Below are 23,673 nucleotides of genomic sequence, written 5' to 3' on the forward strand. Positions count from 1 at the left end.
CACACTTGGTCTTCACACTTGGTCTTCACACTTGGTCTTCACACTTGGTGAGCGCGAAGTACGTTCTGGGTACCATATAATTAGAGTATTTGCAGTCCATGTTGATATTCACCTACATACAACAAGGGCATTGAGTCCTTTTCAATATTGGCAATCCTAGATGATTAGTCCACCATTTTTAAATCAATACAAGCCGAGACATTTTGGAATGTGCAAAAAGAGGCCAAGTAAGGCAAGACAAATCCATGAAACAGTACACCCGCTTCAAAGTGAGCAAAAACCGAACTATATCCAGCCCATCACGTGATGGTAGAGATCAATACCACAGTGAAGTTAACCTATCTGAAAATGAAGTATATAGTGTTATTAATAGAAATGTCAAGATACTGGGGAAATGGGACGGGTACAACGACATCGGAGGTCGCCGAATACCCAATTGGAAAGCGGCATTCGTACATGCATATAGTTAGGCAAATAGATAGCAAATAAATATATCTACTCAAACCTAGTTAATATCAAATCCCTTACTCCGGCCAAAGTGTCCGGAAGCGTGTGTGCTTTATTCTCGACGCTTATTCGCCCAGGGAGATTCGTCATCGGCCCAGCCCACCTGCACCCTTTCTCAACCCCCAACTCTGGAAACCTACCATTCTCAGAACTCAGGTCCTTGGTAAGTGACACCTGTGCTTTTCGCGCTTGCTTTGTTAACATCTCCAGAATATGGCCACAACCACAGTAACTGGACATGGGCGACGCTCCTCCATGCGACAAACCGAACTGCAAATACCAAAGTCCTCCGCCTCCCATTCAACCAGCAGCCCCATTGATAAATTTCCTCCTTACGAGGATACGACCGAGACTGTCGCGGGGTCAACTCGTCCAAACCGAAGTGCTTCTGTGAAATATGCCCCAAACGAGCTCTGGGAACCCCGAAAATCCAGTTTCTATTCGCGAGACCATGCCAACGAGCCATTGAGAAACCCCAAGCATCGTCCACGAAAGAGTATCAGCGAGGCCATATCAACCATCAGAACGCGCAATGGCAGTATGAGTGCCAATGCCCATGAATTGGCCGAAGCTCTCCGTGCGCCAGTATCCTACCGATTGACTGTATGTGGTTTCATAAACGAATTGGCGGGCCTTGGTTGCGCTAACAAATCCCAAAGGCGCTGTGTGTCATCTGGTACTTTACCTCAGCCCTCACAAACACGTCCTCGAAATCGATCTTGAACGCCCTTCCAATGCCTATTACTCTAACCATCATTCAATTTGCATTTGTCTCCTTTTGGTGTTTGTTGTTGGTATATCTTTCCACAATAATTCCTCGCTTGCGACAAAGTGTCCCGGTACTTCAACATGGTATCCGCTATCCGTCACGGGAGGTCATATCTACAGCCTTACCTTTGGCAGTATTTCAATTAGCCGGTCATATTCTCAGCTCAATGGCCACGGCGCAAATTCCCGTTTCTCTGGTCCATACTATCAAGGGTCTTTCCCCCCCTTTTCACGGTTCTGGCATACAGAATCCTGTTCCGCATTCGTTATGCACGGGCAACATATTTATCATTAATTCCGCTTACTATGGGAGTGATGCTTGCCTGCTCGACTGGGGTTTCCACAAATTTCTTCGGCATCTTTTGCGCATTTGCCGCAGCTATTGTGTTTGTCTCACAGAACATCTTTTCGAAGAAGCTTTTCAACGAGGCAGATCGTGCGGAAGCAGAAATGCAAAACCCGGGGCGACGCAAGCTCGACAAACTCAATCTCCTTTGCTATTGCTCTGGGCTGGCTTTTTTTCTCACTCTGCCTATATGGTTTGTCACTGAGGGCTACCCGTTGGTCTCTGATTTTATCAACGATGGTGTAATCTCGCTCTCGGAGAAGAAAGGATCGCTGGACCATGGTGCACTTCTCATCGAATTCATCTTCAACGGAGTTTCACATTTTGCCCAGAACATCTTGGCTTTTGTACTTTTGTCGATGATATCTCCCGTGTCATACTCAGTTGCGTCCCTGGTCAAACGCGTGTTTGTGATTGTGGTGGCGATCGTGTGGTTTGGGAGCTCGACCACGCCGATACAAGCAATTGGTATTTGTCTCACTTTCGTGGGTCTCTACCTTTACGACCGCAACAGCCATGACGATGTGGCCGACCAAAGGGCAAACGCAGATCATTTCCGTGCCCAAAAGTCCATCCTGCCGATGAATGTGCGACACTCGAGCAAGCCGTGGGACTCGAATGGCTATGCCTTCCCCGCAGGCAGGAACTATGATGCATCCAGCCTGAACAATCCACACGCGGCGGCATACACCTCCAAGAAGGAAGATGATGTACCGGGGCGTGTACGACCCAGAGGAGCCAGTGTTTCTCGTACATGGTTGCCAGGAACCAAACAAGAATCTACTTGGCAGGTCAGTGATTCCCAAGCAGCAGCTTAGCACCTATGTTTCTTTTTAGTTCAGTGTACGATATGATGGCGTTGCGGCGTTCTTCGGGGAGTTTACGTTAATATCCCCTTGTGTTTTGACCCATCTGGGTCGTTTACTTTGGCGAAGACAATCTTCTTGCCACACCAATCGGTTGTACAACTGTGAAAATTTACAAAATCGAAAACCGAAATTTCATAGAGGTGACATGGCAATGTTAGGTGTAAAGCTTTCCAAAGATGCATACAGTTGATAAGCTAGTACAACGAGGACTAGTCATAAGAGCTAAGAATTAAGAGTAATGTAGCTACCGTCGGTAAGGAACAAAGTCATCATTAGGCGAACCCTTGACAGCTCCAGCTACGGCGCAATTCTGCTCTTGGGACATACTGTAGAGGAAAAAGGAACAAAAACGCCGGTTTCCTACAATAAATGATGCCCGTGAAATGAGATTATATGAGAAAAAGAATATCGTGGGGGCAAAACGGGCTGTTTTTGAAGGGAGGTCGGAGCAGAGGTTTATCCGTCTAACCGAACCAATCCGCGTGAATCCATTTGCGTTGTCCTTAGTCAGCTTTAGGGATGGTCAGCACCCCCATTATGTAACCGCAGATTCCGATGCAAAGTGCTCTCTGACCTCCCAACCGTCACCAGGATTCCACCCCCTCGCCCTCCTTACCCTATTTCCCACCCTCCCATCTCTGTTTACTTGTCAATCATGCGGCCGCAGCTGTTCCGTGCGGCCGCCCGGTCTCTCCGGGTTCCTAAGGTCACCCCCAGGACCTTCGCGACGACAGCCCCTCGCGCGGCCGAGGTGGAACTCACCATTGGTACGTCTACTCTGGTCCATCCCGGTTAATTGATGACTGACAATTGTTTTTTTCTAGATGGCAAGAAGGTGTCGGTAGAAGGTAAATTATCAACCTTGGCAATGCATTAGATCTTTTCTCACGTCTTCCCTTGACAGCCGGTTCGGCTCTTATCCAGGCCTGTGAGCAGGCAGGCGCAACAGTCCCTAGGTAAGACAATCACTAGCCAATTGACTTCCTACGTCAGGCACTAACCATGCAATAGATATTGTTATCACGAGTATGTACCCTCAGTCAAGCCACGCATATTATTTTTTTGCTAACCTAGGTCCTCGAAGAAAACTTTTGGTTGCCGGAAACTGTACGTGGAATTGACACCTTTCTTCCTCCACATAAGCAGACAGACTAACCAAACATACAGGCCGTATGTGTCTCGTTGAAGTCGAACGTGCCCCGAAGCCGGTCGCCTCCTGTGCCTGGCCAGTACAACCGGGTATGGTGGTCAAGACGAATTCGCCGCTGGTTCACAAGGCTAGAGAGGGTGTGATGGAGTTCCTACTAGCCAACCATCCTCTCGACTGCCCCGTTTGTGACCAAGGAGGAGAGTGCGACCTCCAAGACCAGTCAATGCGTTATGGTGCTGATCGGGGTCGATTCCACGAAACCGGCGGAAAGCGTGCTGTGGAGGATAAGAACATCGGCCCCCTGGTCAAGACTTCCATGAACCGATGCATTCACTGCACTCGTTGTGTCCGATTCATGAATGACGTTGCCGGCGCCCCCGAACTCGGAACCGCCGGACGTGGAAACGACATGCAGATTGGAACCTACCTCGAGCAAAACCTCAATTCGGAGTTGTCAGGCAACGTTATCGATCTGTGCCCAGTTGGTGCGCTGACCTCGAAGCCTTATGCCTTCCGCGCACGTCCATGGGAACTAAAGCACACCGAATCGATCGATGTCCTTGACGCTCTCGGCTCTAACATCCGGATTGATAGCAGAGGTTTGGAAGTCATGCGAGTTGTCCCAAGATTGAATGATGATATCAACGAGGAATGGATCAACGACAAGTCGCGGTTTGCGTGCGATGGACTGAAGACCCAAAGGCTCACCACGCCGCTCATTCGCCGAGAGGGTAAATTTGTTCCTGCAACCTGGGAACAGGCTCTCATGGAGATCTCCGCTGCTCACGAAAAGATCCAGCCGCAGGCTAATGAGTTCAAGGCTGTTGCCGGACACTTGGTTGACACCGAGTCGCTCGTTGCCATGAAGGACCTGGTGAACAAGCTTGGCTCCGACAACTTCGCCCTTGATCAACCAGGTGGCAGCGCCCCTATTGCTCACGGTATTGATGTTCGCTCCAACTACTTGTTCAACTCCAAGATCTATGGCATTGAGGAAGCAGATGCCATTCTCTTGGTTGCGACAAACCCCCGTCACGAAGCCGCAGTCCTTAACGCTCGCATCCGCAAGCAGTATCTCAGATCCGATCTTGAGATTGGTCTTGTTGGTGAGGAGTTCGAGAGTACCTTCGACTTCGACCACCTCGGTACCGATGTCTCCTCCTTGAAGGCTGCCTTGTCCGGAGAGTTTGGCAAGAAGCTTGCTGCCGCCAAACGGCCAATGATCGTTGTTGGTAGCGCTGCCGCCGAGCACCCCGACGCCAAGACAATCTTCGAGGCCGTCGGCGGATTTATTGAGAAGCATGCCGACAATTTCATCACCCCTGAGTGGCAAGGATACAATGTTCTCCAGCGCGCGGCGTCTCGAGCTGGCGCTTACGAAGTTGGCTTCACTGCACCATCCCCTGAAGTTGCTCAAACCACACCAAAGATGGTTTGGCTTTTGGGTGCCGACGAGGTCGCCCAGAGCGAGATCCCCAAGGACGCATTTGTCGTTTACCAGGGACACCATGGTGACCGTGGTGCTCAGCTTGCCGATGTCGTTCTGCCAGGTGCCGCTTACACTGAAAAGTCTGGTACATACGTCAACACAGAAGGCCGTGTTCAGGTTACCCGTGCTGCCACGTCACTCCCCGGTGCTGCTCGTGATGATTGGAAGATCATTCGTGCGACTAGTGAATTCCTTGGTGCCCCACTGCCGTACGATGATATCGAGGCTCTTCGAGACCGCATGGAGGAGATCAGCCCTGTGATGCGTCGCTACGACGTTGTTGAGCCAACTTCCCTTGGCTCGCTGAGCAAGGTTCAACTCGTGGACCAGAACAAGGGTTCTTCGGCGACTGGAGCTCCTTTCAAGAAGGTCATTGAGGACTTCTTCTTTACCGACGCTATTTCTAGAAGGTTGGTACCCTTTTCCCCCACTTTCGATCGTGTTGTATCGCTGACTCTATTCCAGCTCGCCTACCATGGCTCGTGCCTCTGCTGCCAAGGCTACTGGAAACCCTGAGACCAACTTCATGGCCGCAGGAGAGATGTCTCCCCAGGCTTTGTACGGCTAGATCGGGGTCTGAATAACCTGATTCTATGTTTCTCTAATGTTTGCAGGCGTTTTATTGTACCACATCTCAAACTTCCCTTTTGATGTACTGTTTTCTTTCCATATTCTGTGCTTTTTTCCCTATCATCTTGAACACCCTTCCGGTTCCGGTTGACCTCCGTGCTCTTCTCCGGTGTCGCTTGGGATTAATCGGTAGTGGTTGACTTGTACATAAAAAGACTGAACCTCCAAAATCTCAATTCCATGGGCATTTGAGATGATATTATTACTTGTCACTTTCACACGTAGGCAACTTCTGGGCTGCGTTCTATGGCTCCAATCATAGCGTCTAAACACACCCTTTGATACGTTTCCACGAGGTTCTGTTGGAAACCAAGGTAAGGATATAAGTCTCCTGCATACGGATATGGAAGCACTAGCTGGAATAGGTATGTAAAGACAGCACTGTCTGGCAATCAAGGTGCTTCCGGTCCCAAACATTGTAGAATGCCTTTCTAGGATGTCACAGATCCTGCCTGTCTGAAATGGGCTGCTTGAACGTTTATAGGCCCACTTCACAGCTCGTCGTCATCAGTCTCCCCGGTCGTTTCTTCCGCATCTTGATGGACCACAGTCGATGAGGTCTTCGCTGCTGTTCCACCGGTTCTTCTGGTAAACGGCAAGTCTCTCCGAGGGGGAGCCGTGTGCTTTGCTTGCAGTACTGGTTTCAGAGGAGCAGAGTTATCTGGGGACAGATCATCATCTGTTGTGCTGTTGTTCTCCTCTTCTAGTGGCCGAGGAGTTGAGCGCTCGTTGTCCGCATCATGGTCATTGATGGCGTCTTTATTGGCTCTTTCCGTGTCGAGATGCATCTGTTCAAACCCATCGGAGTCCTCTGACTCGCTCAAACTCCGAGCACTTCTTTTTATCGAGTGGGGTTGTCCAACGACACCATGCTCTTCTTCTGGTTTTGTAGCTTGGATTTCAGAGACTAGCGCTGTTCAGTCAGTACAGTGGATGATAAGAAGACTTCGGCTATTTATTTTCACCTTTGGTTGGATCTGGAATCGCTGATGCCAGAAGGCGTTGCTGATTGCGAATTTTGAGCTTTTTCTCGTTCAGAAGCTGGGCAAAGTTGGCTATCAGTTGGGTTTCGTGGTGGGTTTTTGCTTGCGTGAGGTCTTCAAGCTGTTCGTTTAACGTGCGTATTGTGTCCTCAGCGAGGTGACAACGAGAACTTAAGCTGGAGACTTGTTGCTCTAGCATGTCAGCTCGAGCAGCAGCAATCCCAGTCCAATCGAAAAGCTCAACAGCTTGCTCGTCGTCTTGTTTCAATACAAGTGTACCGAGACGTTGCTAGAGTGCCGGTTAACTGAAGTGTAAAAAAAAAGCGGTAGGACACGAACCGTTATGGTCTGCACTCGCTTCCTTATGGTAATCACAATTTCCTGGTCCTCTTCAGATTCTGATACAGTAGCCGTTGTTTCAAGGCCAGTCGCCCAATCCGGCTCATCCGAAGGAGGGGAGGATTGTCCCAGAATCAAGGATAAAGTATTGACCCAGTCATCCTCTGACCCTTGGTAGTTCTTTGCGCGAAGATCTTTCAGACGTGTCTGCTTCACTGTACTAACTGTATGAGTTCATGAATTCACCAACTCCCATTGACAATCACCTACCCAAGCTGATATAGGGCAGTTCTCCTTCAGTTGCTGTCAGGGTTATATCAAGAGGCGCAGACCCGTTCCGTGAAACATGGATGAGCACAAATGCCCCGGTTTTATCGGATCTAGGTAACCGTAGGACTCGGTCTGGGGAAGACATTGAGATCAAGAGAAGAAGAAAAGGTAGTCAAAAGATAGCACCTCAGCTATGTAGGAAACCCCAAGGCAACAGAGTGGAACCCAGAGTATACATATGTAAGTACCTGGAAGGTAAGTAGTCGTTACCTGACCCCCCACCTAAAACCTAATGAATACTCCAAGTACCGGGTACCTCCTCAATAAGTTTCGTTTCTGATTCACGCAGAATGTTTCATGGGACGGTATAATTTATAAGAGAATAATTCGTATCCTGAATTTGAATATTTATGCAGTCGTCCCCTCAATCTATTGCATCCATTACCCGAGAGGGGAGACACGTTCTTCCTCTCCACGAGGAATCCGAGATCCAGCCACAACCACCTGTTTTCCCTTTTGCACCCCTTTGGTTAGCTTTCAAATCTTCAAGCTGGACCTGATTCTTCCTCTTTCAGTTTTGGGAGAACCTGATCTCCATATCCTGTCCGATCTTATTTGTCGTTCCACGGGGTCTGTCGATGCTCCCGATCCGCTTTGCGATATCTTAACTTCACCTTCTCCTGTCCTCGCTTTACTCCCGCCAACCCGGAATGACGTTCATGTTCTCGCCCCCTGAATCCCCGTCAGTGTCGCAAAGTTCGAAGACTGCCATTTGAGCCATAATCGCCCCAGGGACATCCGTCCCTGTTCCGTGAGCGCCGCATGCTCCGAGCCCCTTCCCCTGACCTGCCTCAGCCTATCATGGAATCGCTACCAAACCAATTACGAACAGGCACCGAGGAACCGATTGAATGCTGGGATGACGACGACGATTTGCAATTCAACGGGGATGTTCAGTTTCGCACCGCATCCAGTGCGGGATCCATAACAAATTCGTCATTCCGGCCATCTGGGCATCGAGACTCGATTTCCTCGCGACGTTCTGCACGCTCAGATATCGACTCCAATGCTGGAGACGAGGATTGGCAGGTCCCGCTATACGAGAATGACGAGTTTGCAAAAGAAGAAGCTATTGCCTCAGCCAAGACCGCGGGTATTCCCATTCCTCCAGATATTCCCAAATCGGCTCTCATCGGCGGCACGATCAAGCGCTTGTCCACCCGAAAGACCCGAAAGACCTTTGTTGACGACTGGTCAGAGGACGTTGAGCTTCCAGACCCTGAGACTGTCCTGCAGCTAAAGACACCCCGGGAAACAGTGTTTCCTGATAGCCTCCGAAATGTCAGCTCTGCTGCCACCAGCCCAATAAAGTCCGCGGCCTCGCCATCCTGGAACGATGATATCTCTACACATTTACAATCAGCCTTTGAATTCGACGGCTTTGAACCCCAATGCATACCAACGCTTAAAGCTCCAACCCCTCGCTCTCCAAACAAATCCTCTACGGGCAATGCCGGGGCTCCCAATGTGGAACAGGAAACAGACGATGACTTTAATCAGGACTTCGAATTACCTCAAAACCTTCAGCCCCTAGAATTGTCCTACCGAAAGGAAAATTATAACGCTTCTAGTCCCACCCTGGACGATTTCGATCTTGAGTGGTCTGAAGGAAGTATCGGCGTCAGGGTTGGTGGCACTACAAGGGACGGTCGCTCTGTTCCCAGCTCCTCGATTTCGATTGCCAGCCCCAGCGTCTCAAGCTGTCTTACGGCGGAAAGTGAAGATGATGGCCTCGACGGCCTCGTCATCCCCGAAGGTCCTTTAGATTTCAAGGCCTCACTCAAGAAGCGCCAAACATCACAGATTGAGAATGTGGACGTACGAGAGAATCAACTGGATCAAGTCCCGGATGCTGATGACTTCTTCTCTGGAATCGAAATCGACAATGGAAAGGCCTTTTCTTCGGGGAAGTTGGCTTTGAATCCTAACATAAAATGCAAGACAGAACGGCCTTCTAGTCCGACTCGTCGGTCTGCAACAACTCTTACATTCACCAGCGCAACGGGTTCTCCACGAACCCGCATCCCTCGCTTGTCCGGTCATGACCGGACACATTCAACCCATCTTGAGACTGTCTCAGAGAGTGGTGCTCCTCTTTCCAAATTCCGAACATCTCAATCGCGTCTAGGGCATTCATCTCAATCATCCACCTCAAGTCTTCCCATATCTAATGTCATTTCGACATCGCCAACTCCATCGCTCTCTGGTCGACGACTTCTCGGATCTCGAACTCCCAGGGACAGTTCCCAGGCCAGCGAGGCTAATCCCCCAACTAGGCGTTTGAAAACGAAACGTTCCCTGCCCTCTATCCGTGGCACGGGATCGGCGGCGTTGACACAGCCTTCTCAGCGCCCATCGATAGATCGCCCTGTGCGTCTCCCTTCCGCGAGACCTAAAACACCGGTGGACCGCCCCTTCATTGATGGGAGGACATTTGGTCGCAGACCGCAGGCCCCGTTCATGCCAGCTGGCCCCTCAGAATCTCAATTACATACTAATGCGACGGGATACCGCTCCTCCCGTCGCACAAACTCAGACGGCTCCAGCGGTCTCCTTAGCCCACAGGGAACCTTGGGTCGGCTCCCTCGATCAACTCGGAATGAGTCCTTCCGTACTAGCTTTGGCGAATCAAACCCGGATTCTGCTGGTTCTGCGAAGCGTACCCTCACACGACCAACCAAACGGCGTAATTTTGGAGATGGCACAGAGCTCGAGTCGTTTGACGACTTGTCTACGTCTGTCACGGCAGAGAGCAAGTTTGTCAAAACCCCCACAGGTCGAGGTGCTCCTAGATCTCTTCGCACCAGACTCAGCCAAAGTCGGATTGAGCCACCGCAAGATGTGTCACCTGCTCAATCGTCAACATCCCCATCGGCCTTTAAAATGAGAAGCCCGACACCTAGGTTTGCCCAAGATACCAATGCATCCAGGAATGCAAGAGAGCAACGTATTGCTTCCATGGCGATGAACTCAAAAACCCGTGAATTAAATCACCTCTCTAGTTTCAGCTCGAACTGGAAGCCCCAGCCTATCTCAAGAGCTCCTCCCTCGGCAACAATTCGAAGCCGGAAAAGCAGGCCTAGTATCAAATCGACATCAAAACCACACCTGATCAAGCCGATGGGGTCTGGGGTGCAGGATGCCAAATGTAAGCATGTCCCATCTTTGAGTCATTGGCCCAAGCTCACTATTCCCTGGTTCTAGCCGTGAGAGGTATGCGTTATAACCCTACAAACTTCCGCTGGGAAGGAAATGAAAACCTGGTGCAAGATTTCGATCCTGCCCCAAAATCACCTAAGCCTGCGCCTGCTCTCATCACCAATGTTGGCGCAATGCACAACGTCCAGACTGTCGGTGGGATGGTCTTCGATCCACATCGTATGTGCTGGCTCAAGGCCCCACTTGACGGTGTTGCAGATGAAGATGATGTTTTTGCCGGTCTAGATGACTTGGAGGCAAGCAGCCCCCATGGACGCATTTCGGGGGCATTCGAAACCCCCCAGTTCCAGAGAGATGAGGCAAGTGCCGGTGAATCCTCCGACGAAGGCCCCATGACAGAGGAATTCGATGTCGGACCAGAATTCATTCGACGACAGAGAGCCGAGGAAGAAAAGTGGAGGCGCAAGGTTGACAAGTGGGTTGGCTTCGACCGCCACGAAAATCACCTATGGATCATTCGTGATTTGGTGGCACTTGATGGCAGGGGAGAAGCAGCCTAGATGGGGCGACTTCGCCTCTGGCAAATACACGACCTTACGACCTACTGGCATGAATTTACGGTGACTTTCACGCCTGACTTTTTTTGTAACTATACAGTACTGTTAATATGTAAAGAGTGAACTTTTATTTTCTGAGAAGTTGGGCAGAATCCAACAATAGCAACTCCTGCAACTCCTGCAACTCCTACTCTTCAACTCTTCCCCCATCTCCATCTCGGTCTCCCAGGTCTATTCATGATCGATAAAGTACTGAAACTCGGACTCGGACGTTATGCAGACCATTTCCGGGGGAAATTATCGGGAAGCAACAGTCTCCCCTTTTCAGTTGTGAACAGGATTCCGATTGCTTCCTGCGAGGGTCCGAACCTTTGGTGTTGGGCGACAAATCGTGTCTCACTACGAGCCAAACGTATGCAATCCTGCCGTCCCGCATTGATTGCCCTGCACCTGTCACTCGGAGATGCTTGCCACGTCAAACCGAAACACATACTTGGCAGTGGGACATGGACACACAGCATACACACAACCGGGATTCCCTAGGCTCTCGAGGGCAGTTACATCTTCATCCTCAAGCCTGAGAGAACGCATCCATGTTTCTTACCAATTGGCACGGTTACTTGCAGGGGAAATCTGTTTGTGACCTGGCAAACGTTCAGAAGATCGATTTTATGCAAATCGGGGAGATCATCATCTCCCCGCCTCTTTGTCCCGATAGGATGCCTCGAATACCCAACGTGGCTCTAGAGCGCATCACCTTACCGAAAACGAACCCTTTCTTTTTTTTTTTTTTCTGGCCCTCTGTACCTTACCTCGACTCTTTCTTTTTCTCTGTGGAATATTTGCTGTTGGTCTTCCAGGGATGCCCTCTGTTGTTGTCTGTCTTTTCGACATGGTCTCGTGCTCTTGGGATGTCCACGCCCTTTGGGGTCCTTTTAATGCAATTGCTGCCCCGTTCTTAGATGGGCTTCCAGTGACTTCTCTCTCTCCTTGATATTCTCTTGTCATACTTGTGGGAGTGACTGCCTCACACCTCGTCTCACTATACTGTACTTTGTCGTCTCGTGTCTGTCCATATTGTACTCGGGGCTTGTTCCACAGATCATATGCTGCAAAATCGATATTTGAGCGGAAACTAGGCACCAGTTATGAGCAGTTTTGCAAGGCGCAACGAAGGGAATGATGCCTATCTCATGAACCACCAAATGGCAGTGCCAGGCTCATATGGCCAGCAAGAGAATCATGACTTTGCACATGGTTCCTCATATCACTTCCCCCAACACTCATTCAACCCATACGGATCTCAGTTTGGGCAACCTTACGGACCACAGTCAAGCTTGACTCCGGGTTTGCAACATCTGCAGTACTCGTCAGAACATTCCGTTCCATCAATGACAACCCAGGATGACCCCAGGATCCATCCTCCGCAATACATGCCCCAGTCGCGCTATCTTCACGCACCAAGACATCTACCTCTTCGCGATCCGTCGCTCAGCGAAACAGAGATTGAAAGTCAAGAATCTCGCAATGAGATCTCCAAGCTCTCAGAGCCCGTGGTACCCGCCCTTGACGGTTTCCCTGATGTAAAAGAATTTGACCAGATGATGCAAAAGTGTGATGAGCAACCCCCTCTTCATGTATGAGTTCGAGACTGATCTCATCCTTCTAGCTACGTCAATGATCTTTCTGTCAAGAAGCAAGACAAAGCATTGATTCACGGTAAACGAGCCCGTAACATTAGGACCGTCTTGATTGATCCAAAGGATACGGCGGTGGAGTCGGCTCAATTTCGGTATGGAATTCGTTGCTTCTGGTGCACTTTACGCTAAACGGGTCAGGTTTTGGGTTAAGAAAATGTTCAAGTTGCAGGTCATGGGGGCTGGAACGCCGGAAGTAAGTTCTGCTACCTCCAGAGACTTGGCTCTTCGATGCTAATAATAGCGTCTCGGTGTAAAGTGCAGGAAGATGATATGTCATGAGGGGAAGCCGGTTGCGATTCGAGAGAAACTGTTCAAGATCCTCACCAAAGCACATCAGCAATGCCAGCATGGTGGCCGCGACAAAACCTCTGCCCAGGTCCGGCGAATCTATTCATGGTAGGCAACTTCGGGACAAGTTATACTCAATATAATGGGTATATGATTGTTCATCCATTAATTGTCTTTTAGGGTTCCGAAAGAACTGATCTCCCGTTTCGTCAAGATCTGCCCAACCTGTCAAGTGCGCCGTGGAGGCTCGCGCTTGACGCCGCCCAATTCACGAAGAAGCTCCCCGCCACTAGAGATGGCCTCTCGATCCCCTAGACTCCCATCACCCCCGGTTTCACGGCGAGAGTCCACCTTTGGTCAAATGCCCATCGACAGAACACAGTCTGACTATTTCGGCCATCTGCACGGCCAGAATAGTTGGCTTGATATCCACCAAAGTGTGCAGGGCCGTTCGGCCCCAGGAAACGGAGTACGGTCGTTCCAGCCCATAGGAAACATTTCGCACTCGATTGCGGGCCCACTGGACCCGTACACCAACGATCTGTCTATTCCTCCTTCCCAGTTGACCTATACAACGGGATATGTTCCCACTCATGGAGCCCCTGCCCAGAGAGAGTTCTGAGTGCCTTCGTTGGTTGGTGTTGTTTCACATTCTTGTTGTACGGGATATACTTGGTGTATTCCCCAAAAGTGTACCTTTTTCGGAGCCTCTAGATCGCTCCTCACCTCCTCGCCGACATTGAGCCTCATAATAGGAGAAGAACAGACAGGGGTGTGTATCACCTCATGCCTTTGATGTATGGAGAGACGGAAAAATCCAGCAGCAGTAAAATATAAAATAAATAAAAATCCTTGCATTCTGAAAGTACGATCCGTGTTACATTCAAATAAACGTTGCTTACAAGGTCAATTCAATGCCGCATATTTGGACTATTGCTTGCACGGTTCATGGCAAGAGAAAGGTGCTGTCGATACAAATAAAAATAAATCAACATCAAGCCATCGCTTGCAGACCCATTGGATGAGATCATCCTGTAGTCTGTGTAATCGAGTTCAAGTATATCCTAGCAGCCCTATGTTGCCGGATTGTCGATGCATACATTGGCAACATGAAAACATTAGTTCATATCCAGCAAATCCCAGACAACGGTGGGAATTGGATGGATTGCGGGTATCACACTTGGTATTTGAGATGACTGGACCGTCACTGCATCCAAGCAAATTTAAGCAATAGGACCCCAGAAAATTGATGCCAAACGCCAGACTTGAGATAAGTGATCCAAGATCCCATGAAGTCCTCAGTGCATGACATGGGATAGTCTAAACGGGAAGTGAAAACTTCTTGCCTTTCATAACCCTAGGCAACCATCAACGTCAGCATATTTGGTCCGTGGAAGGTGTGGGCAACCCGGCTTACTTGTTGTAGTAAATGTAGAAGAAGTCCGAATAAAGAAGGGTCTGGATGATCCCAGCAATGATTGGCACCGGTTGGAAGGAGCGCTGGAATGAGGTCTCGGTTAAGTAGCGGAACATCCAGTTTGGAATATAGAGCGCCCTATAAATTCCCAGAGCAAACAAGTAGTGGGTGGTGATTGTATCCGCCTCGCCAGTCCGCTGGAGCATGAAGAGTTGAGGCAGGATGGCCACCGACTCCAACCAAATTGAAAAGGTCCAAAGAATCTGCATTGCTGTCAGTCCTACTACCCCAGCTTTTCGAGCGAAAAAAAAGAGTTGCGCTGAAACTCGACACTAACCTCAGAGAAACGATATTTGTGGGTGAAGAGGATCGCAAACACTGCGCTGATTCCAAGGAGGTATTGAACCTTGAAAGTATCGAGATTGGGATCATGCGTAGGTTTGTAATCGTTGAGCATGAGGTAGATGACGTAGGCCGAGGAGCCGATGAAAAGGAGCTTGAATGTGGTGAGGTACAGAGAATCGGTGAATGTCCAGAAGAGGTCTGGCGAGAGGTTCACACGTTAGCGGTAGCGCTCTTGAAGGACTTCGATGAAGATGACGTCGAAACTGACCTAGATACCGAGTAACAAAGACCAAGAGGTAGAGCACCTGTGATTTGAAGGATAACCCCGAACAGCTCTGCGATTTCCAATTAGCTGCAAGTCCCAGGTCAACCGACAGAGAAGCGTACGCTCGACGTCTTCATCTTCTGCAGAAGCATGAAGATCGAGGCCAGATGGGAGAAATCGGCTGCGGAGCGTTAGCAGATGGCATTGACCCAAGAGAATATGGCGTACCTAATAGCCTGAAGATATTCATCGTGAGAAGGATAAGCGTCAAAAGCAAAGTGGGGGAGTAGATGACAAGGAGAGCATGGAGAGTTGTTGACAAGTTGACACGAATGCAAAAAACGGAAGGGGAAAGGTAATTACAGTACTGCAATGCAGATCAGGTACGCGACCTGTATTCGTACGGTACATTCTGGAGAAGTACTATCTGGCCGGCAACAAGTGGGGAATGTACAAGTTTCAGATGTACTAATCTGCCTGTCTTGGCCATCTTTGATCTACATGGAAGTATATAAACTATTGTATGGAAATCGTACAGTTCATAGATTAGTGTAGAGTAAAGAGTCGCTCCCATCCCTTGGTCATAATGTACATTAGCGCCTTAAAACAAAATCCCACCCCCGGTACTCTCGTCGGCCATTCGCTGGAGATTGCCCTCGGCCAGTTCACTTTTGAGAGCACAGATGGAGCTTTCACGGTCAAGTCGATCCCAGTCTCGAAGCTCTGCTCGTTTAGATCGCTGTGTTTCTGCCATCTGTTCCAGCAATTTTTCTTTGTCGGTATCAAGTTGAGATAACCGTTTCTCTACGGCAGGTTCCAGAAGAGACGGAAGGCATCTCCCTTCCGGTATGATAGCACACAGCCCTGCAAGAGAGTTGCCCCCTCTCGGAGGTATCGGTTGAGCTGCAGAGGCGGATATAGATTGTCGTGGGGTAAGATTTCGATAACTTCCGCCTGCGACCGAGGAGGAGAAAGAAGCACGCGGTCCTGCCGGAGGACCATGCGAAGCTGGAATGGGGCCACGGCGCATCGGAGGAGATCCTATCCAAGATTCGCGCGAGCTTGGTCCACGGCGAGGGCGAGTTGGCGCCAATAGTACCCCACGTGGGTTGGATGGCGGCCTCGGTCCGTGATATTGCCCTGGTGGTGGGAGATGGTGTGGGCTTGCGCTGTGATTTCTGGGCTGGGTTGGAATGTTGTTAACTCTGGGTCCGCTCATCTGGTGCTGATCTTGTATTTTCTCTGAGTTGAAAGCTGTGGACTGGTCATTTGAATACAGACGCTCTCCATTTTCCGACCGCTTTGGAGTATTGGAAGATCCCGTGTCAGGGATCTGGTCTTGTAATGAGGATCGGCCTGGTGGTTTGGACGAATCCTGTGGGCCCAAGGAGACAGGTGAGCGACTACGGGATCCCTGTGGCATGAAACCAGCCCTTTCCACGGGTGGGGATGACCGATGAGATATACCCTCGGATTTTGAAGCGATGACTTGTGCAGGCGAAGCATGTCTTGATGATAAGGTCCGGTCTTGGCTCGTTCCATCGAGCGCGTAGTCTCGGCGGGGAGCAGGTTGTGGACTTGGCGGCGGCAAAACTCCTGATGGCGCTCTTGGTGAAGAAGTTCTGGCGGGTTTGTCGAGGCTAGGGGCTGGTGGGCCATCTCTCCTGGAGGGTCGGAATCCCTGGGTGCCTGGTGTTGCGTCGCGCGGCCGTCTGGGGCTATTGCGGCCACGGGATGAATCGCGCGATCTTCCGTCATTGAAAGGCGATTTTGAACGCCAAATCGGCGGCGGTGACCTGATCCTTTCTTCTCTCCTGGGTGAGAATCTTCTTGGCGGTGATCGTCTTCTTTCGTAGCCATTTGGGCCAAATCCCCTCCCCAGAGGTGTTCGCGAGCGGCGTCGGTAGGCTGGTGGAGATCGACTTCGTGGGCGTCCATATCCCCTATTAGACGAAGGCACCCAGGTGTCTGCTCGCTGTCGAGGTGGAGAGCGAGTTCGTGGTGGCGAGCGCCTGTGACGAACATCGTACCCCCGAGAGGGTGAGCGGCCTGTCCTATCAGCTGGACGATAGCTTTCTCCTCCTCTTCTATCGTCAAATCTAAAGGAGTAATACCCATCAGTAATTCTTCTTGAACCGCTCAAGTTGCGGGTACATACCTTCTACGATCCCAATCCATTCTGGCTAGAGCGTTGCAGCTCAGTGGAAAATAAAGTCTCGTTTATTTCCTTGTTGGGCACAAGAGCAGCTCAAGACCAAGTGCGAAGTCTCCGTGTGGTAGTCCAGGGCGCAAGGAGTTGAAGGTCCGAAAGATCTCGCGGTTGTATGCGAGCTAACCCTTTTTGGGAAACTCAGAGCTTTCGGGGGTGCATGTGACTTACAACTTCATTTGGTTCACATATGAAATGGGTTCGACATAGTCATTAAGTAGTCATCGTGGTCTGAAATAAAGAGAACTGCCGTACATTACAGGCTAGAGACTTCAGAACCTAAAGTAAACCAGCGTAGCCAACCCCCGAATGCCCGTCACAAAATAAGCGCCTGAGATAAATTCAGAAATCAACATTGAAAAGCACTCAATGCTTCGTCCGCCTCTCTTCCTCCTTTCGCAACCTCTTGCGGCTCTCCTGGGCAATCATATCACTCAAGTCCTCCTTGAACCCCCAGCTTGGCTGGTTTTGTTGCTGCCTCTCGGTCTCGTACATGTCGTGGAGGCTTTCTTTGCTGATGCCATCATTGGACTGGATGGCGTCCAGGTCAACAGAAACTTCAACGTCCCCGGGCTTCTTTCGTTTCCGATTTGAATCATCTGCCCCAAGAACAGGATGCTTTCCTGAGGACCCGGTAAGGTCGTATGCTCTGTCACCTCCGAAAAAGCCTTGCACGTTCGTTTGTCTCTCGGGAATTACTTGGTACGCACTTCTAGGGTGCACGGATTCCTCTGTCTCGGTTCCACGGTGATGTTTGCGGACATCAAACTCCCCAGAAACACTTTCAGCTCCGACAAACTCTGACGGTACAATTGAATCCATACCACTGGGGGTCTCCAAACCACTGGGGGATTGAGCATCTGCTTCCATTCCATCCTCATCAGGCTCTTCGTCGTCATCGTCTTCTTCGTCTTCTTCACTCTCTAGCTCCGACTCCTCCGATTCTTGCAGCTCACCCCAAAGGTCTTTCTCAATCGGTTCTCCTTGCTGGGCGTGTTGTTGAGGCTGCAGAACGCCGAAGATATCACCCCCATAAAGTGGGCGATTATGTTCATCAACGGGTGGCTTTCCATAGCCTCCTGGGTGATAACCCCACGTCGCGCCTGGCGGGGGGGGCGCATTGAGGCCTGGGAGTTTCAATGCAGGATATGAAGGTGGGGGGCCATATCGTTGCTGGTTCACAAGCCAAGGGGGAGGAGCCCCTGGGGCCATGTTCAAAGCATCCCTGAGCTCATCACTGAGCTCACCAGGGCGAAGATGCTTGAGGTTAGTTTCGTATTCCTTGCCCTCGTAGTAAATTTCGCCATAGCGAGTCAGCTCGGGCTTAGTCTGAAAGCGGAAAAATGCCTCGTAGAGCTTCTGGTAATCGATGTCGAGTTTTCCCATTTTGGGTTGGACTCTCTCCCTTTGCTTTTGCTTCAAAGTGGACTGTTCCTGCTTGTCCAAGGCGGCGTCGCGCATTTCAGAAATTCCTGTTTCCTGTATGAATTTTGGCAGCGCGAATGGGGCTTTCTCCACTCCTCGCTTGGACGAAAGATATTCTCGTTTAAGCGACCAGTGTGATGGAACAGGAACAACGTTGCGATGGGCTTTGATGTGAATGAGAAGTCGAGGGTCGGGGGCGGACGTGTCTGTCCATTCGACAATTTCTGGCTTCCTGACCATTGCCTTCAGTTCTGCAACCGAGAGCTTGTTCAATTCCTTTCGTTTCTTTTTCGAGAGCTTGGGTTCGATTTCCTGCTCTTCGTCGGGAATTTCATCGCCATCATCAAAATAGACCTCGGGTTTTTCAGAATCCTTCAAAGTCGAGCCTTCCGGTACAACTTCGTCAAATTTGCCAGCAACGTCCTTGTACATATCCCATAGTGGATCAGTGGGCTCGGGAACCAGTTCGAAGTCGTTGGAAATCGTATCCTGGGCAGTAGCAAGAGGCGTAGACGGCTCCATCGGGGTCGCATTTTGAACGGGCAAAGTGGCACCCTTTGCAGTGGTTTTAGCTTCGATCCTCTCTGTATAATATTTTCGCGACGACTTTGATCTCACCTCGGCCTTTTGAGCCTTTTTCTTTGCCCTTCTTAGCTGGTTCTTGCTTGGTTTCATGGTTGCTTGAGAGTTGACAGTCGCTCAACCGGCGACACGTAGAATAGAGATTGGCAGTTGTCAAGCCTGTTTGACCAAGTCAAAATTTTGAGATAGCTCAGAGCGCAGACTCTAATGATCAGGAAAGTTGGTTTGGCAAGGCAAGATATCAAATCAAAATATGCAGAGAGCAACGGTCGTCCGTATACACGTGATAGGAGCTGCCGCTGTTTACCGCCTTTATTCTGCCGAGTTCCAGGCCTAGGCATACAATACTTGAGATGTAGAGATGTAGATGTAGAGAGGGCTTACTCCACCGTTATAGGTTACTTATATCAAACGGGCCAGTCCGAATCAAAATGGGTATGGCGTAAACCATAGAATATCTAGTGTACAATAAGAGAGAAGGACAAAAGGATAAATGATGTGCCCGTACAAACCAGGCTTTGCAACAAGATCAGAACAAAAGGAGTTCTATAAAACTGCAAATGGGAACCATTCCAGGTAGACAGGTGGAAAGTTCAATCTCATTCAGGCAATGAAAATTATGCGCTGGTGTTCAACGGATATAGGCCTTCCATCTCGCTGGGTAACCAGATTATTTCTTCTTCTTGGAGGACCGCGATTCTATGAAGCGTTAGACTTTGTTTTTTTCTCTTGAGTATGGACTAAGTGAAGCAAAACAGTACCTGCGGCTGTGCGTTTCTTCTTCGGCCGGCCCTTGCCACGCAACTTGGCACTACAAGTTGATGGATCTTAGTGCGTTTGTTCAACAATAGACTGTGTGTCACTGCTTACATCTGAATAGCTTCTTCCCGGTCATCTTCTGCCTCATCAAATGTTGTCAATCCAAGAGGTTTGTAGGTATTCTGTAGATCACGGAAGGACACAGTCTTTTTGGGGTACCATGCTGCGAGTGCAGGTCCTCGCAGGCGCTGCCTCAAGACTTTGTTTCCCAGTCGAAGCCGTTGTGGGTTGAAATTGAGGGAAAATATGCGGCATTGGGTCTGAAGCAAGTACAGTTAATGATAAGGAGTAGGACAAGAGCTTGGAGAGGATATACAGACTTTGACCAAATCCAGAATCCGACTTTGGGCCATAATTACTCCTGCAGTGAATCACATGCGACAGTTGGGAATGAAGCAGCTGGTCAAACAGCTGATAGATTGATCAATGCGCGGAGATGTCGGCTGAACTTTGCTTCGGTCATGTGATCCCCGGACTAACACGGCGCCTACCTCATTCTCCAAAACACCAACAATTTCCCAAGATGCCTCGGGGCAAAGAGACAATGGATTCGACAGGGCCGAAAAACGCCAGGGCCGATCGGAAAAGGCCAATTTCCATGTCTGACGCCGATGCTATTCAGGACCTACTGAAAAGGCCGAAGGTGATTATTATCACGTCATCGTCACAATTGAGATATCTCGTGTCGGTGCAATGGATTGCTGACATTTCCAAAGGTACATCGCGTCGGACAGCCATCTGTGACTGGGCTATCTGTTGCCGATGACGGTAGTGCAGCTTTCAGTGCTAGCACCGACTCCCGTCTTCTTCTCTTGCAGCGCTTTGTTCGCGAGACCTTGGACAATTGCGACCTCACTGGTGCTGACTCGGAGGTTTTGGAAGCACTGTCGTGTCTAGATGAAAAACTGCGTCAGACAAATAATCCATCACTCAATAAAACTTCCACTGGGACTCGACAGGCTCCATGGCGCCAACATTCTGATGACGATCTAACCAGAGTCGATGGACAGTCTACACCTGTGCTACCCCCAATCATGGATGACAAGCTGAGAACCGCTGTGTTTACCCATCCAGCGCTTAGCAATAATAACGACACGACTTATGACCGGCTTGAAATTCTTGGTGATGCCTACATTGAGCTGATTGCAACGAAAATTGTTTGGGAGAGGTTTCCGGGCTTACCATCTGGTCGAATTTCACAGATTCGGGAGATACTTGTCAAGAATGAGACCCTTTCGGGGTTTGCGGAAACTTTTGATTTCGATCGCAAGGTTGCTGTGCCTTCAAATTACAACAACTCATCAAAGAGATGGACAAAAACCAAAGGCGATGTATTCGAGGCTTACGTTGCTGCAGTCATACTATCGGATCCGGTAAACGGATATCAAGTAGCTGAAAATTGGCTGACCGCTTTATGGATCCCAATCCTCAAAAACCTGGGGCGCCAGAAATGCGGCTTGCGCTCCAAGGAGGCTCTTGCTAAGAAGATCATGGGCAAAAACATTAAACTTGAATACCTTGAGGAACGTCCATCCGTCCAGCTAAAAGGTGGCACCCAAACCTTCTTCATCGGCTTATACCTCACTGGGTGGGGGTGGGAGAAACGACATCTAAGCTCTGGCCAAGGCTTGAGTAAAGCTGCTGCGGGTGATGAGGCTGCGGAGAATGCTCTACTTAACATTTCTTTGATCTCTGAAATACTATCCGTGAAGGAATCTCAAGAATCGACAATGTGAGATCAAAAATACATTTCTCATCGCACACATGTAACCTCTTTCACCACAATTATACGCGTAGGTGACATCGATGTACTGAACAGGAATGGATATAGAGTGGTGAGGCGTAATTAGATATAACGTTCGTCATAACTCTATCCTAGTACTGATCCGTCAACTGAACGTAAATGGTTATAGCTATGTCACAACTAGCTTTATGGTCGTCTGTAATACAATAATAAGATACATGATTATAGTATCGTTGATATATTATACTATCCTTATACGCGTCTATTGTATTTACCCTATTATTACTATATATCACGAATTGTGTAAGCGAGTGGAACAGCTAGAACATTAGCTTGAATGCGAAATTTGATGACGATATATATCGACAACCAACCCTATTCATAATTCAATCATTTGACCAATATCTTATTGTAGTAGGACTAGATAGCTACAAGATTTTTATAAAAACACATATATCTTGGTCCTAGAGTCTCTAAACGATCCAAGGCCCCTAAGTATATATATCACATTTTTATAATTATAGTTATTATCATCCCATCAGCGTGGAACTTGGACATTGTAGTTTATCACCTCTAAGGTGGTTGTCAGGACCCATCGGGTCTGACAGGCTGCGTGGCCATACTGACTGGGTCAGCTGGCACGTGAGCGGAGCGTGTACTTAATACGGTGTAAGAGCATTATTGCCTGACGGCAATCATAGTGGCCTTTTTGGTCCGCGTTCCGATTGCTGAGCTCTCACAGTGAGTGATCTTAACAGTGGTGTTCTAGCCGTTCCACTCGCCTGCACAATATATTACTACCTTTTCACTACTATAGTGTAGCATATTGAGTTCTTAATACTTGGTCCTCTCTAAAGAGTTTATCATATGATAAGATAACTATTTCTATCCCCTCGCTATTGATTATCTTTCTACTTTACCTGACTGATAGGATATTTACTCAATAAAAGATAATACGTGATTTCTTCTCTTATTTCATTACCTGTAGAGTCAACAAATGGGGAAAAAGCGATAAATTAGGGAATTGTAAATTAATTATAAATAATGAAAACTACTTTATTTTAAATATTCAAACTTAGAAAGTATAAATCTAAACCCTTAAAAGAATATGCTTTCCAGAGTAATTTACACAGAGAATTTAATATTAAACAAGTATTACGTAATATACCATCGAAGTATAACTTCTAATAGCGTTTCATATGCAGACCGCCCATATAAGCTAGCCGCCCACCCCCAAAACACCATAGTAAACACCATATTTTACAATCTTAAAGTCAACAATGGGAGCTTACCAAATACTATGAATCGTATATATACAGATTCAGAATAAGACAAACTACGAAATTTAGAAGGTAAGGTTAATAAATTGATGTTGACTAAAATATATTTATATATTTATTGTCAAATTCCATTATAACACCACTAGAAACTCATCCAAATAATGGTAGAATGAATTGCGGCATTATTTAGAACCCAAATAATTGATATCTGGAAAATAAATCTGACAAATTTTGTAGTTGTTGAGATAGATGGATATAAGATATCGCGTTTACTACGGTGTTTTGGGGGCGGGCGGCTCGCATGTGAAAGACGTCAAAAGAGTACTAGTATAATAACGATTAAGATTCTGTAAATAGTAGAGAGAATAGATATAGAATGAAATTCTTTTTCAACTTATACTATTTTAAAATAAGAAGTTTAGCTAAGGGATATCCATCATCTTTTCTAATATAACTTCTTAAAAAAGACATC

The 23,673-nt window shown here is 48.7% G+C and overlaps 10 protein-coding genes across 10 annotated transcripts; 5 read left to right on the forward strand and 5 right to left on the reverse strand.

Moving 5' to 3' along the window:
- Window positions 1–1,581: 1,581 nt before the first annotated feature.
- Window positions 1,582–2,439, forward strand: N7508_001783 (putative ER to Golgi transport protein (Sly41); the record flags this gene model as incomplete). Its single annotated transcript, XM_058459849.1, has 1 exon — window positions 1,582–2,439. One exon carries the CDS (start codon window positions 1,582–1,584, stop codon window positions 2,437–2,439), a length of 858 nt encoding a protein of 285 aa, XP_058323381.1.
- A 655-nt stretch (window positions 2,440–3,094) lies between these two features.
- Window positions 3,095–5,697, forward strand: N7508_001784 (putative NADH-ubiquinone oxidoreductase, subunit G; the record flags this gene model as incomplete). Its single annotated transcript, XM_058459850.1, has 7 exons — window positions 3,095–3,257; window positions 3,315–3,338; window positions 3,395–3,446; window positions 3,502–3,516; window positions 3,575–3,597; window positions 3,658–5,539; window positions 5,595–5,697. Exons 1-7 carry the CDS (start codon window positions 3,146–3,148, stop codon window positions 5,695–5,697), a joined length of 2,211 nt encoding a protein of 736 aa, XP_058323382.1. The 5' UTR covers window positions 3,095–3,145.
- A 553-nt stretch (window positions 5,698–6,250) lies between these two features.
- N7508_001785 (uncharacterized protein) lies at window positions 6,251–7,496 on the reverse strand (the record flags this gene model as incomplete). The annotated part of the gene is made up of 4 exons (XM_058459851.1): window positions 6,251–6,666; window positions 6,725–7,031; window positions 7,082–7,296; window positions 7,352–7,496. 4 exons carry the CDS (start codon window positions 7,494–7,496, stop codon window positions 6,251–6,253), a joined length of 1,083 nt encoding a protein of 360 aa, XP_058323383.1.
- A 716-nt stretch (window positions 7,497–8,212) lies between these two features.
- On the forward strand, window positions 8,213–11,130 carry N7508_001786 (putative cytokinesis regulator (Byr4); the record flags this gene model as incomplete). Its single annotated transcript, XM_058459852.1, has 2 exons — window positions 8,213–10,559; window positions 10,616–11,130. 2 exons carry the CDS (start codon window positions 8,213–8,215, stop codon window positions 11,128–11,130), a joined length of 2,862 nt encoding a protein of 953 aa, XP_058323384.1.
- A 1,145-nt stretch (window positions 11,131–12,275) lies between these two features.
- On the forward strand, window positions 12,276–13,737 carry N7508_001787 (integrase zinc binding domain-containing protein; the record flags this gene model as incomplete). Its single annotated transcript, XM_058459853.1, has 5 exons — window positions 12,276–12,739; window positions 12,797–12,919; window positions 12,966–13,020; window positions 13,069–13,223; window positions 13,296–13,737. The coding sequence occupies 5 exons, from the start codon at window positions 12,276–12,278 to the stop codon at window positions 13,735–13,737; spliced, it is 1,239 nt and encodes a 412-aa protein (XP_058323385.1).
- Window positions 13,738–14,528: 791 nt separating this feature from the next.
- Window positions 14,529–15,392, reverse strand: N7508_001788 (uncharacterized protein; the record flags this gene model as incomplete). Its single annotated transcript, XM_058459854.1, has 5 exons — window positions 14,529–14,795; window positions 14,870–15,075; window positions 15,146–15,212; window positions 15,265–15,323; window positions 15,371–15,392. 5 exons carry the CDS (start codon window positions 15,390–15,392, stop codon window positions 14,529–14,531), a joined length of 621 nt encoding a protein of 206 aa, XP_058323386.1.
- Window positions 15,393–15,743: 351 nt separating this feature from the next.
- N7508_001789 (uncharacterized protein) lies at window positions 15,744–17,260 on the reverse strand (the record flags this gene model as incomplete). Its single annotated transcript, XM_058459855.1, has 2 exons — window positions 15,744–16,556; window positions 16,610–17,260. The coding sequence occupies 2 exons, from the start codon at window positions 17,258–17,260 to the stop codon at window positions 15,744–15,746; spliced, it is 1,464 nt and encodes a 487-aa protein (XP_058323387.1).
- Window positions 17,261–17,717: 457 nt separating this feature from the next.
- On the reverse strand, window positions 17,718–19,451 carry N7508_001790 (U2 snRNP complex subunit CUS1; the record flags this gene model as incomplete). Its single annotated transcript, XM_058459856.1, has 1 exon — window positions 17,718–19,451. One exon carries the CDS (start codon window positions 19,449–19,451, stop codon window positions 17,718–17,720), a length of 1,734 nt encoding a protein of 577 aa, XP_058323388.1.
- Window positions 19,452–20,028: 577 nt separating this feature from the next.
- Window positions 20,029–20,530, reverse strand: N7508_001791 (mitochondrial 37S ribosomal protein mS33; the record flags this gene model as incomplete). Its single annotated transcript, XM_058459857.1, has 4 exons — window positions 20,029–20,057; window positions 20,120–20,169; window positions 20,229–20,437; window positions 20,498–20,530. The coding sequence occupies 4 exons, from the start codon at window positions 20,528–20,530 to the stop codon at window positions 20,029–20,031; spliced, it is 321 nt and encodes a 106-aa protein (XP_058323389.1).
- Window positions 20,531–20,775: 245 nt separating this feature from the next.
- Window positions 20,776–21,913, forward strand: N7508_001792 (ribonuclease III; the record flags this gene model as incomplete). Its single annotated transcript, XM_058459858.1, has 2 exons — window positions 20,776–20,820; window positions 20,894–21,913. 2 exons carry the CDS (start codon window positions 20,776–20,778, stop codon window positions 21,911–21,913), a joined length of 1,065 nt encoding a protein of 354 aa, XP_058323390.1.
- Between the last annotated feature and the right edge of the window lie 1,760 nt (window positions 21,914–23,673).

Source organism: Penicillium antarcticum (genome assembly GCF_028974205.1).
Source record: "Penicillium antarcticum strain IBT 31339 chromosome Unknown utg000002l_segment0_segment0, whole genome shotgun sequence".
Lineage (NCBI taxonomy): Eukaryota > Fungi > Ascomycota > Eurotiomycetes > Eurotiales > Aspergillaceae > Penicillium > Penicillium antarcticum.